Below are 13,159 nucleotides of genomic sequence, written 5' to 3'. Positions count from 1 at the left end.
ACAACAGAGACATCAATTAAGTGTTGCACTATTTTACCTAAAACCACAAAACGTCATCCTCGTGGTTACACAAGAGGAAGTCAGTAGAATTCCTGAAAATATACAATACACATATTCCCTAGAACCAAACAATCGTGTCTCAGAAATGACTTATTTGCATTCCCTATTTAATCAATCTTACTCACGACTCATGATACAGCGTCATCAAAACCCACCCCTTTTTATTGCCGTTGTTCCCCATTCACTATCTCGCTGTGTACACAACCCAATACATATGCCAATATGTTGCCAGCTTTGAAGATAACGATCATTCAGGTCACTCTCCGGCTGCACAGACCTGCGTCCTGTGGAAGGAGAGACGCGAGAGACACAACAAGAGACACAACAAGAGACACAGAGGGCCAACAGTTCGGCCGGCCTCGCAGAGTTAACTCAGCATCTGCTTTATCCCAAAATAGCACTTTAAACATCCGGCTATCCTGTTTTACTGCTCGCTCCATACTGAGCACCACAACTCCTCGGTTGCTTAATAAATGTTGCACCTGAACTATTCATGCTTAAACTTTTATGGCCCAATATTTCATTTTCCAGTCAACAATGAGGACAATGCACGACTCGAAACTCACTCATGATGATGCACAAAAAGTTCCAAGTTTAGAAATAACGTCCCGTTCATCCAACGATTCAATAGAAAACGCAGTAATTTATTAACTTTACAACATCGCAATGACACTGAATCACGCAGGGTTTGTTTGGGTGTGTACTTAAGTACATAAAGTATGAAAAGATTTGCAAATTCATGTTCGAGAGCAAAACACACATGCAGGTTTTTTCCGTGCAGTCAGGAGGACAAGCTACTTCTCTTTTTGATGTTAGGAGGCACACACAGATGATAAAATGGAAATTAAAGAATAAAGCAACGTTGCAGTGCTGGTAGCTCTTTGGGTGGTGGGTCCTGATAGTTTGAGGGCTTCTTGTAATAGTCACTTAGCTAATCTATATTTCTTTAAACATGGTCCAAGAACATCTTCATTTGTTTAGGACACTCTGGGACGCCTGCTGTTGAGTCACATTTCTTCTCCCTTTGGCATGTTTGTGCTTGATTTGTGATCTCATAAGCAGTAGTCATGATAATAGTAATAATTAACATATTTTCAAATGGTTTGCGTACATAACGTTTGTTTATGCAACCACTAACATTAACCGCTTTGATCTTTCAAAAAAAATGAAATTAGCATTTTAAAAATGCAGTGCTCTGCATCATAGAAGAGCTGGTTGGGGGGTAGTTAACTGGAAACAGGATATTTTAGTATTCGAGCTGCATCCTGAAACACCAGCTCACTGATCAGTTTTATGAGGTGCGGTGTGATTTTAAGAGGAATGAATGTAAACCATAAAGTCCATTAAGCCCTCATCCTAAAAAAAAAAAGAAGCTACTTTATTTTCCAACGCGGATTGAGTTATTGAATGAGCCAATTCTGCACACTGGACACTTATTATGAAGCTAAAGTCCATGTTACCCTGATCCATAAAACGCAGCGACGTCGCCAACCACCTGCTAGAAGGGTCATAATTTCTAGAAAAGCACTAAAGCATATTTGAACTGTATTGTGCATTTGGAGGCTGACAGCTTCTCCCTTCCATGAACAGCAGCGCCACCCAGTGGTGGAAAACACTCAGCCACATTAAGCTCCAGTAAGCCTCTTACATTCTTCTAAACACTTACATGCAGAGTGAAAATAAGCAAAGGCGGCATGCCGCCCACAACATTATCAACACACAAACATGCATTTAACGAATGCGTCAACATCTTTCCCACCACTTCCTGCATAAAAGAGGACAAATACAGCTCTGAATAACAGTATTCTTTATTGTTTTCTCCCTAATCAGTTTTAAATTCATTGGACAAGTACAGTCTTGTGAAACGCGTCACAAGAAGCTGGAAGAACATAAAAATGGAAGATATCATCAGCTACAAAATTTGGCGGTGATAAAAAAAAAAAGGGGAAAGAAATATAGTAAAATAAAATGTATACAGGGGTCAGACTTCCGTGGCGTAAGATGTAGTGTTTTGTACATTTTTTTGTAAACAATAAGCATATTGAAACAATATGGCAAATTAGATCTGGAGGAGAGAGGCGGTTGAACTGAAGAGACTGAACACTGGTCGGCATAAGACATTTACAGGAACCCCCGAGCAACAAAGTCTTAGTGGGTCACATAAATGTCATGTACACAAAACTAGTCGCACAGAAACATGACATTTTTTATACATACAACAGCATCTCTGCTACATACATCAAACCTTCACTCCTTTATCCTGGATTACTGTGATATGAGGTATATGCGAGGCAAATCATTTTGAAACGCCTCGACCGTTCAGCATGGCAACATATTTAAGATATTACAGCATTCACTCTGCCATGTTTCATGATTGCTTCGAACAGGCCATAAAGGGGTTTAAAGACTCATTCAGCAGAGTGATATCTTTTCTAGCACTCAAGGCCAGTTGTAGCTATGGAAGACAGCGTACTTATTGTTGTCTTTACAAAAAGAAAATTGTACATAAATACATTTAAAAATCAGCAAGAAATTACATTTACATTTACTAGACAATATCTTGCAGCCTGCACTTCTCCTCAGGAATAGGCACCCAATTTCTAACGGGACAAATAGGCCTGGTGCTGCCAGCATACGTGAAATATCTAAAAACGCATACAAATTTTTGGTCAGCCACCTTCTTTGCTCATAATGCATATGGCTGCCTCTCAGTAACAGCTGAAGAAAATACTTGATCACTAACACATTTGTCATCAAATTCAATAAGAAAGCAAAGCTTCTAAGTTGGGTAACAAGTCAAAACTAAATCTAGAGGTTTGAATTACATTTACATTATCCCGATTAAATGTTCTGTATTTTAAAACCCCGCCCGCCCTCCCTCCCAAATCTAAACCCTCCCTCAAAGTAAGGAGAAAGAGAACATGTTAATGAAAAAATCCCACTTTCATTTATCGACCCCGCCCTCCCACCGTCCCCTTATAAACCATGCTACCCAAACAAAGGGTATCATCATTCACCCAGAATATGTTCAACCCAGAGACCCGTCTGCATATGCCCGAACGACGACACGTCTCTGTCAAAAAGCCAGTCCATTCCTGATGTTTGAGCTTCCTTGATCCGACAGGGTACTTTACGCAATGTAAGAAAACGGCTCAAAGTGCTAACTGGATTCTTTTAAAGAAAAAAGAAAAGAAAGAGAGAACTGAGGAAGAAGCAGAGGGCAGGACGAGGGGAAGGCCGTTCTATCGCTGACCAACAGCAGCCTCTATTGGCCAAAGAAAAGCCCTAACATCACTTTAGTTCTCCAAAAATATACCGCGGACAACGTTTACCCCCGAGCCAGCCCTCCGTCTTCCTCGACTTCAACTGGCAGTTCCCCAGAATGATTAAATCTGTTATTTTACATTAATATATATTCTTATAAATATATATAGATATAATATATATATGGCCCTTATTGAAGAAAACATGAGTTTCACATTGACACGAAAGTACCATAATCTCTATATAGCCAAGTAGAAAGTGTTTTCAGTGCTCAAGTGAGCTGGCAGCAGTCTGTTTATGTCACACTCATTCAACAAGTAATAAAACATAAGAAAAATCCTCTTTGAAGTCACAAACTTAAACTTCTGAAAAGATCGCTCGCTGCACCTCGTAGGCTTCTCCTTTTTCACGTTTTCCTGAGTAATACTTTAAACCTTGTAACAGACAATAAGTTTTTATTTTTTTGCTATTTCAACTCTGGGCTATTCCCTGCCATCATGGTTATTTTCATTATTATTTTACAATTGTAAAGTTGATTGCTCAAACACCATAGCTCATTGTAAAAGAAATATGTCCCGTACTACGCTACACTTATTTAAAAAGTACTTTCAGTTCATGATTTATGACCGGACCTAATGCCACTAAAATGACAAGAAACAAACAGTAAAAACATATTTAACTTAAAAATAACAGATACTTAAAAAAAAAATTGCATTTGCAGGAAGCCCCGTGGGCTTATTGTGAGGAGAGGAGTGGGCACAAAAACAGGATCAGTATAATTACAAAGATGACACTTAAAAAAAAATAATAATAACAATAATAATAATAAAATAGGAGCACTAAAAAAAAAAAAATGAGAACATCAAATTTAACAAGTGTTCTCTCCCTCTCAGGCGCTCATCTGTAGCTTTGGCTTGTTGTAGTTTTGGAACCTGTACTTACCGGCTCATTGACATCAGATAACAAACTACTATACCCTGAGAATTCAGACACAGGCGTCCGTATCCTGTGATCCACCTCCCCGCTCGAGTCAGTGCCATAAGACAAGCCACGGCCATCGGACTTAAATTGGGATCCAAAGGCTTGGGCAAAGTTTTCTATCTGGTAGGAAGGCTTGGAAGAGTCCAGAGAGGCCAAATCCTGTGAGGAGGCCAGCGGGTAGACCACCGTGCCGTTCTTGATCGGGGCTTGGTCCTTCTGGATGCTCAGGTCAGATGGGCTAATCTGGTAGGAGGAAGGGGGAGTGGAGGAGTGTTGCTTCTCCATCTGGTCGGTGAGCTCCTGAGAAGGGGTGAGCTGCTGGTGTGTGGAGGCCTCAAGGCCGCTCAGGTGGAAGCCGTGCTGCGGCGAGGATCCCGTCAGCATCGCAAAGTGAGACTTTGGCACAGAGGAGGGCAACGAAGGCGAGGCCACCGACTGGCCGAACCCACACTCCATCGGGGATGTAGTGTAAATGTTCTTGTCAGCGTAGAGGGGATTTCCCGGGTGGGAACTATTGAATTGTCCCGAGGCCGGAGGCCCGAGGCCCAGGGGGAAGCTGGCACTGTGGCTGGTGCGCTCCAAGGCCTGCAGCAGGAAGCGAGAGTATTCGTGCATCATGACGGTCTTGTCTCCAGACGGACTGGAGGTGTCGCCGTTGTGGCCGATGTCGGAGCAGTCTGCCGAGACGGGGTGCAGCTCCACGTGATGGTCGCTGATGTCAAAGTGAACGTCGTGGTGCGAGCCGTCGGGTTTCTGGGTGTAGTGGTCGAGGAGGCTCTGCAGCACCTCGTCGGGGATCCCGGACTTGTCGAGGCTCAGAGGCGCGTCGCTGTCCATCACACTGGAGACGACGCCCTGAATGACGGATTGCTGGGAAGACAAGTGACCGCCGCCGACGTCGTATTCGCCGCCGGCTCCTCCCACCGCCACTGGCCCTGATGAGTTTGCATTGTTTGCTGCGTTAAGGTAGCGCCGCTTCTTGAGGAACTGCATGGCGTCGTCATAGTTGCTGCTGTTGCTGGTGGGCCCTACTTTGGCCCCGTTACCGTGCATGAGGCCGAGACCATCCATGCCGTCGCTCTGCTCCAACTGGCCTGCTTTGCTCTGTGCCAGAACCACTTTATCCAGACTCTTACGATTAGCCTTCTTGAACGCCATCTTTGGGGCCCGGCCGTGGTGGCCCTGCTGCATGCTGGGTCCTGGCTCCGTAGAGGACGATACTGTTTGATTCTCCATTGAGTAATCGTGGATGCTGTAGCCTTCAGGTGCAGCCCCGTGGATATGCGGTACCCTCAACCCTCCTCCATCCCCCTTCTTCTTCTTGCGCTCCCCTCCCTCGCCAGAATTTTTGGACCGCCCCCTCTTCCTCCCAGTAATCCCAACATTTCCCTGAGTGATTCCATAGCTGCCATGTCCCATGTCTACACAACCCAGGTCCATCATCCCAGGATCCAGCCCCTTCTTTATGGCTTCTCCACAGGTTCGCTTGTGCTTAAGCAGTCGGTCTGTCCTAGAAAAATACTGAAGGGAATAACACCAAATGTCGTTTTTAAGTTTTTGATACATAAAGTGTCGCATTAGATAATCAGGATACTAAGCAGCTCACTGACCTGTTGGCAGGTCTCACATCTGTACGGCTTCTCTCCGCTGTGAGTCCTCTTATGCCGCTCCATGTGGTACTTCTGAATGAAACGCATGTTACACTGGTCACAGCTGAATGGCTTCTCTCCTGCATTACAAAAACAATGCTCAAGGTCAGTTGTCATTAGACTCACACAATGACTCACAGAATGAAATCAGATGGGATCCGCATGGCCGTCTTTAAACACTCACCACTGTGGATTTTCTCGTGTCGCTGGAGAAGGTATTTCTGAATGAAACTCATGTTGCACTGATTGCATCTGAAGGGTCTTTCACCTGAAACAAACCAGAGATTCATCCGGTTACAATGTTACATCCCCACGTCATTAACCTTCTGGAGAATGGTTATTTGTAAAACAACCCAAGCATTTGTACATTGTAATGCTATCACGTCTTCGCCCACTCTTCACCAGAAGCAGTACGTGTTGCGTGTCAATGTGTGAAACACTGTCTTTAGTTCACCAACTTTCACTATACTAATACAGTTCATTATTTTGGTGCATGAACGTTTCTTAATGATGAATTATTATTTCAACAGAGTCTATAATTAGAAATCATATCTTTTGTGATATGAAAACCTAGGACGGGAGTATAGGAGGTTGTACCAGCCGTAAATTAGCTGACTATGCTAACTTTCAGCACTGGAGCTGAGAGCGTCACAGCAGTGAACATAAATTATCTGCACTAATCCAGGTCGTGTTGCCCTCAGTTTCCATCACATTAATGTCATTTTGACAAGATTCTGTTCAAGTTTACAGCCTCCCATGTTGTTATTCTATGCTGCAGCAGAAAAACAGGCAGTAATTTTAGGGAAACACCCTGAACATCTGTGATGCTAGAGAACAGGGATCATTACAACCTAAATATTATGCAAAAAAAAACTGCATTTACTTACAGTACACTAAGAACTACCCGAAGACAATGTTTCTTCAAATGGCATAATAATGACATTAACATTTTATTTGAATGCTATTATCAAAACGAGTGAACTCTCGACATCAAGAAGCACGTAAACAAGATAATACATGCATCATTCGGGCCACGTGGACGCTTCAATACCTGTGTGGATGAGAACGTGTCTGCGTAAATGATAGGAGCTTCTGAAGGAGGCAGCGCAGTGCTCACAGATGTGAGGCTTTGTCCCCGGCGACAGGCTGCTTCCATCTGCATCCAGCATCATTGATTGCTTTGAAACAATAGCAGAGAAACACAGGGGTCAAATTCAGTCAGCTGTCTTCTATATTATTGGCAATCTATTTAAAAAATAAGTTCATTATTGTTCATGTCGAGTAGAATCAAATTTATGATGAGCACTTTGCTTAAAATTTAAAACTAATTTAAGTAGATAAAATGTACAAATTGTTTGTGACATCAAAATATTCTGTGAGGAATTATTATTGCATTACTCTACAGTTAGGGCTCCTTACTTTGTTATTATTTGACAAAAGGCAGAAATGCATTTGTGTTCATTTTGAATATTAAACAAACACATTGATATTATTTTCTTTGTCTCCACAAGTAATCGCTTATTCGCAATTATGATGGTTCTTTGGTAAGGACTAAAAAATGGCAAAATATGAGAACATTCACAGATGAAATAAATAAATGACAAACCTTTGCCTCATTTCTCTTCTTTCTTGGTTTACCCTCCTGTCCATCACCATTTGACCTTCGGCCTTTTCTCCCAGTGGGCTCTTTTCCTAACTGACTCGGCAGCTGTGAATATGACAAAGGGAGAGGGCCGTGAGAGTGAGCCACGACAAGGAAATTACTTGATTGAAGGTTAAGGGGCCTTCAGTCTTAAAACTATCATTCAAACAAAGAAAACCCACGGACAATGTCTAATGATTGTTTGTTGGAAACTCATTGTGCAAGATGTGGTTCTTGTGGGCAAAATAATGCAGTAAATGTAAGCAGCCTGTATTCAATGGTAGTCTTTCATCCCCTATTTCTAACCAAATAAATAACAACTGCGCCCCTTAACTAATCATTGAGAAGTATAACATTTCACTAAACAATCTGTGTGGCATATTCCCTCTAGAAGGAAGAAAACGGGCTCCTGATTCTTCCCTTTATTCTTTATGTTTACCTACTCGCACTACTCTTTCTTTGCAGTGAACATGCTGCACATCAGTACCATATGGAGACTGACAGGGTAAATGTGGGCGCACCTGCCTTTTAAAAACCAGCCCTATATTTATGATAAAAAAAAGAAGAAAGAAAAATGGTTTACTACTACTTACTCAGAAAAAGAGGAATCAGCGTAAGAATAAGAGCAAATATTTGACTGCCGGGCTTATTTGTCTCAACATAGCTCTTCTAAGAATAACAACAATAAGCATGAGAGCAAGACTGAAGAATTTGTGTGTGGGCTTCTCATGTTTTGTGATGAAATAATAACCTGAATATAAAACTGTCCTGAGTGGTCGATTTAGAAGGAAAAAAAATTGCACAATAAAAAAAATTCTTTTACAATAATAAAAATCTTTTACAACAAACTTGCGGCGAGAGCCCTGATGACCTCTGATGGCTTACTATTGTTACAAGTGTGTGGTTGTGTGTATTTCTATTTGAACGGGCACAAAAGACATCTGAAATCAAGTGCAAGCTCAAACAAGACAGCTGTGTCCTTGCCAGGACGTTTTCATTCACGCTGAGGCAGTATGACGTCACCCTTCTACCCAGAAAGAGAAACCGAGGGAGGGGAGAGGGGGGCTCATTTATATTTTGCATCTCAAGCGTTGGTAGATTTATGTCACCATAAACAGTTTCACACATGTTCCTCCCCTGAACCCATCCTCTCACAGACTCCTCCTCTTGGTTTGGCTTTTAAAATATCAGCTGCTTCAAAACACAGTAGGGCTGTGTTTGTGCGACACATTTACCTAATATTATTCAATTATATAGAAAAAGCCTATAACGGGCTCACCTAAAGCTTTTTACGGGCAGAATTCAAGCACTTTATATTCACTTTGATCGCATATTGTGATCATGATGTTGTATATTCATATTAAAAGAAGTTGGGGGTAAAGCAACATTATGTAAAGTAATCCAACCTGCATGTACAATCATGTGACATGGGGCGGTCACAACCTTTCCACAACATAACCGAGAGGGGCCAATAAAAATATGCTCTTGTCTATAAACTACTATTTGGACATCAAAAGGGTCATAAACATAGCAGTCTAGTAGTTTATTCTCAGCCAAAGGAAAATATTAAAATATACAAGTACTTTTAATCAGACAACACATGCTTTTCGAGAATGCATGGGAACCTTGAAGATTTTAATCTACAATTATTCAATTAAGGATGTAAATTGCCATCCTTTATCATTTAATTATCTGCCATATATTTTCCTGATTAATTAATTAGCCGGTTGGTCTCTAGTATAGACCCTATAGGATACCAACAAATAGTGGAAACATTTCTTATTTTGTGCAAAACCCAAAGATACTTAGTTTACAATGCTAAAACAGAGAAGAGAGCAAGCACATCCCCACACTGGAAAAGCTGCAACCTAAGAACCTTTTTGAGAAAACAAAAAACGCATGGGAGAATATTTTTGGGGGATAAATGAATTAGAAAGACATCTGTCAATTGAATTGATCAAATGCCTTAATTGATTATTTTTTTTCAGTTTTAAACTCAAGCACGGCCATCTTCCAATCAGTGGTACTTACATTGCCCATGTTGAGGTCATGCACCAGCAGGCTCTGGTTGTTGCTGACTGTCACCTCCAGCAGCTCAGTGCTCTTCCCCAGCCCTCCAGGATAAACCGGCAGGCGATAATCGTGCTCTGACAGCTTTTCCTGCTTGATGCCCATGGTGTGAACATAGTCTCCGAGCCCCGCACACCCCATGCGGCCACCCTGGTAACCCATGCTGCAGTCAGGCGAGTCCCGCTCCTTCTTCAAGATCACTTCTTGAGGCGGAAGGTCCTGCATAACAGAGTGGGCGGCCAGCCGGGTGAAGCTGGTCACCGGAGGGAGGTGGCTGAACATGATCATACCAGAGCCATAATTGGAGTCTATGCTCCCGTTGGAGCGCAAGTATTCATTGCCTAGTTTATCTTGAATGATGTTCATGATGGATGCTGGTGGGCAGAAAAACTATGGGTTGGCAATCAGTGTCATCCTGTGAGAAAAAAAAGAGAAAAAAGTCAACGTTAAAACAATAATAGGTCAGTGTTAGGGAGGGCCTGCAACAGGCAATCAATCTGTGACGATACGCTCAAATAATGGACAACAGACAACAATTACAGAGCCAGTTAAGCTTAGTCTTCAGGAATCAGTGCCATGGCCTCTGATCTAACAACTGGTCGCTTACTCGGATTAAAACGGATGGTTTATGGGTCAAGAAAAGGGCTGCAGTCTGGCACCAGGACAAGTGGAAACAAGCAAAACAGACAAAGCTGGGGATATAATGTACACAATTCTCTCTGGTTGATTACAGTGTGTTTGTTCAGTATTTTACAGTGCAAAAAGGTCACTGGCTGCAATGCTAGACACAACATGAGATGAGGAATGAGAGGATTGAAGTAGTGTTAATCTGTTTGATGGGCCTGTCTGACCCAGTCATCCTATTTGCATCAGCTTATCTGCCAATGAGAGTGCACAGACTGCATTAGAAGGACTGGTGTAATTACGTAGTTGCTGCATCAACAAATGCATATTTTTTGTAATCGCTTCGGGCGTGATGTTGAATGCAGATATTTAAAAGGTGTTTGGACAGGAAGTGTTATAACATCCAAATTAAATGTGATTAGCTTTGATGAATACAATTTTTAAAGTTTGTCAAATTCCGTAAAGGTGTCTCTTGAAGTATAATTTCATTTTTGTTTTTCCATACAGGAGTTACAATATAATGTATAATAGATGATTGCATTCTTTACAGCAGTCTTTGGTCGCTCATGTGTGCCATCTGACTGCTGCCAAATGCCTTCAGCTCTGATGGTGAGCTAGCAGCAATAACCTACTCAGCTAACAAAAAGCCAACTTTTAACACACAAAACAAGACTTAAACCACTCCGGACGACGTCAGCCTTCTCATGTGTTAAAGCAGACACCACGTGTGTAGAGGGGACCCTTCGTCTGCGTTCATTTATTTTAAAATATAAATTAAAAAAAAATACCAAGCTTGTTCGCTATTGCTATGCAATTAACGTGCGCTACCAAGCTAACCATTTGGCTAACCACTCTTGCGGGGGCCTTCTTCTTTGTGATGCAGGATCAGGCAATAATTAATATGGCCATGCAATAACAGCAGCAGCCCTGCGCCTGATTAACGCCAATAAACGAGCAATTACGAACAGGGAGAAACAGATATAAAGCATATAGAAAGTCAGAGCCTTGTTTCACACGTGGAGAAAGTTAGTTTTGTACTTTTTGATGAGTTGAAATTAAAGAATTGCTCGCAGATATATCACTGCACACTGGCGTCCCACAAGGCACACTAACGTTCGGAGAAATGATCCAAGGACGAACGGCTGGTTGGCGCCTGAGAAATGAGACAAACACGACTAATCTCGCATTGTTTGTACTTATTCTGACCCGTTTTCACCAAGTGGTTGAGGTCGTGTCCTGGACGGAGAGCCGGCTGGAGGCGATAGCGCGACAGCACGAGCATGACCCATAACAACCGGCCCACACAACTCCGGCGAACAATGATGCTCGTCCGGGCTAGCCGAGACGGCTAACTTAGCAGCTAACTAGCGGTAACGTTGACGTGAGTGCGCCGCGCTTTGTTGTCTGTCTCGTGCGAGCAGTTTAAGTGCGGCGACGGCCGCCTCCGGCCCCGAAGTTGGACGTTGAGGATTTCTCTTACCGCTGCAGGACCATGACCTGCAAATTTTGGCTCGCGTAGTTCACCCTTAGCTGTCCGTTTCGATAACTAAAGCCAAAACATTGTTCTCCCGCAGCTGCTGGGTTCTTCCATCTTGCCTCGGCGCAGAGCATTCTGGGTCCTCCAGGCGGACGCGTCCGATAGAGAGAGACGTATAAAAAAAAAACACATCAGTTTTTGTTGTTTCTGGCATTCAAACGATCTTTTTCAGGAAAACCTGAAAAACAGATATTGATGTATTTATAAAAAATATCGTGCACAATTAATTTGTTTTTAATCGTTATTCGATAGGGTGAAATTCCTGCTTTTCCCGTAATTCTTCCAATTTAATCTGCAAAGTTTGGCGTGTAAGATGTAAAATGGATGAACAGAAAGCCACAGCAAAAGCCTTAACATATTTTTCTCAGATTCTTCTTCAGATTATAATATAAGATAGTTTAAACAGATCCTTTACTGAAGTGATGAAATGCCAACATTTCCACAATGTGTACTGTATCTTTTATATATATATATATATATATATATATATATATATATACATATATATATATATATATATATATATATATATATATATATATATATACATATATATATATATATATATATATATATATATATATATATATATATATATATATATATAAAAAGTGTAATACTAGTTTACTTATAGTACTTGAGGAAATGTACTTAATTGCGTCAAGCACATGTGTTGTTTTGACATATATTACATATATTCCACCATCAAGCACACATGTTGTTTTGACATATATTAGTGTGTTTTGGCATATTTCAAATAGATAGCAACTAATGGTTGCTTTCTTTTGCAAGTGATTTTTTTGTGGGGGTTTTAGTTCAGTAATGTTCATTAAGGAAACATTACTTACATATTGTTGTTGTTTGTTCACTATCACCTACTTGGCAGCAGAAAATAATTAGTTATAACATTAGAATGTCTTAATTGTTCAAACCAGTCTCACACTGTTCCGTTGATCGTGTCAGATGTTCAGAAGTGAAGGTGAATAGTGTGTAAGAGCACATCAGAGTCAGGCCTCACACCCCCACTCCTAATTGCATTTACTAATGAACCAATTAATTCAGAAAGCTGCACATAATTGAAATGCAGGCAGTAGAGTAATGTAAAAAAGGTCAGTGAGTGCATTTTTTATGTCCCTGCTCCTTTTAATATCATTCATGATGACAACCCACACAGCTGACAGTGATATCCATAACACTCTCATCTTGGAGTGTTTAAATATGTATGATGGTCGACTGATGAAAGAAGGCGAGATGAAAGTCAGTGATTATGAGTGTTCAAGGTTAATAATTTGCATTGTCTTTGGATGCAAACAAATGACCAGATTTTCATCA

At 41.4% G+C, this 13,159-nt stretch overlaps 1 protein-coding gene across 1 annotated transcript; it reads right to left on the bottom strand.

Moving 5' to 3' along the window:
• Positions 1-1,884: 1,884 nt before the first annotated feature.
• Positions 1,885-11,883, bottom strand: znf281a (zinc finger protein 281a). Its single transcript, XM_068579416.1, has 7 exons — positions 11,771-11,883; positions 9,628-10,081; positions 7,561-7,662; positions 7,006-7,132; positions 6,139-6,222; positions 5,916-6,034; positions 1,885-5,826 (listed from the first exon to the last, which is right to left on the bottom strand). The coding sequence occupies exons 2-7, from the start codon at positions 10,030-10,032 to the stop codon at positions 4,222-4,224; spliced, it is 2,442 nt and encodes an 813-aa protein (XP_068435517.1). The 5' UTR covers positions 10,033-10,081; positions 11,771-11,883; the 3' UTR covers positions 1,885-4,221.
• Between the last annotated feature and the right edge of the window lie 1,276 nt (positions 11,884-13,159).

Source organism: Clinocottus analis, unplaced genomic scaffold (assembly GCF_023055335.1).
Source record: "Clinocottus analis isolate CAN_PGR_092001 unplaced genomic scaffold, fCliAna1.0.p SCAF_16, whole genome shotgun sequence".
Taxonomy (NCBI): domain Eukaryota; kingdom Metazoa; phylum Chordata; class Actinopteri; order Perciformes; family Cottidae; genus Clinocottus; species Clinocottus analis.
Note: the sequence above shows the minus strand (reverse complement) of the source record. Positions and strands in the feature narration are given on the sequence as shown.

What these genes read in the sequence shown, in the direction of transcription:
- znf281a (XM_068579416.1), bottom strand. Translation starts at nt 10,032, where the DNA reads ATGAACATCATTCAAGATAAACTAGGCAATGAATACTTGCGCTCCAAC. An exon ending in ATGACCTCAACATGGGCAAT is followed by an intron (nt 7,663 to 9,627) that starts GTAAGTACCACT and finishes TCATATTCACAG; the next exon opens with CTGCCGAGTCAGTTAGGAAA. An exon ending in GATGTGAGACCTGCCAACAG is followed by an intron (nt 5,827 to 5,915) that starts GTCAGTGAGCTG and finishes TATTCCCTTCAG; the next exon opens with TATTTTTCTAGGACAGACCG.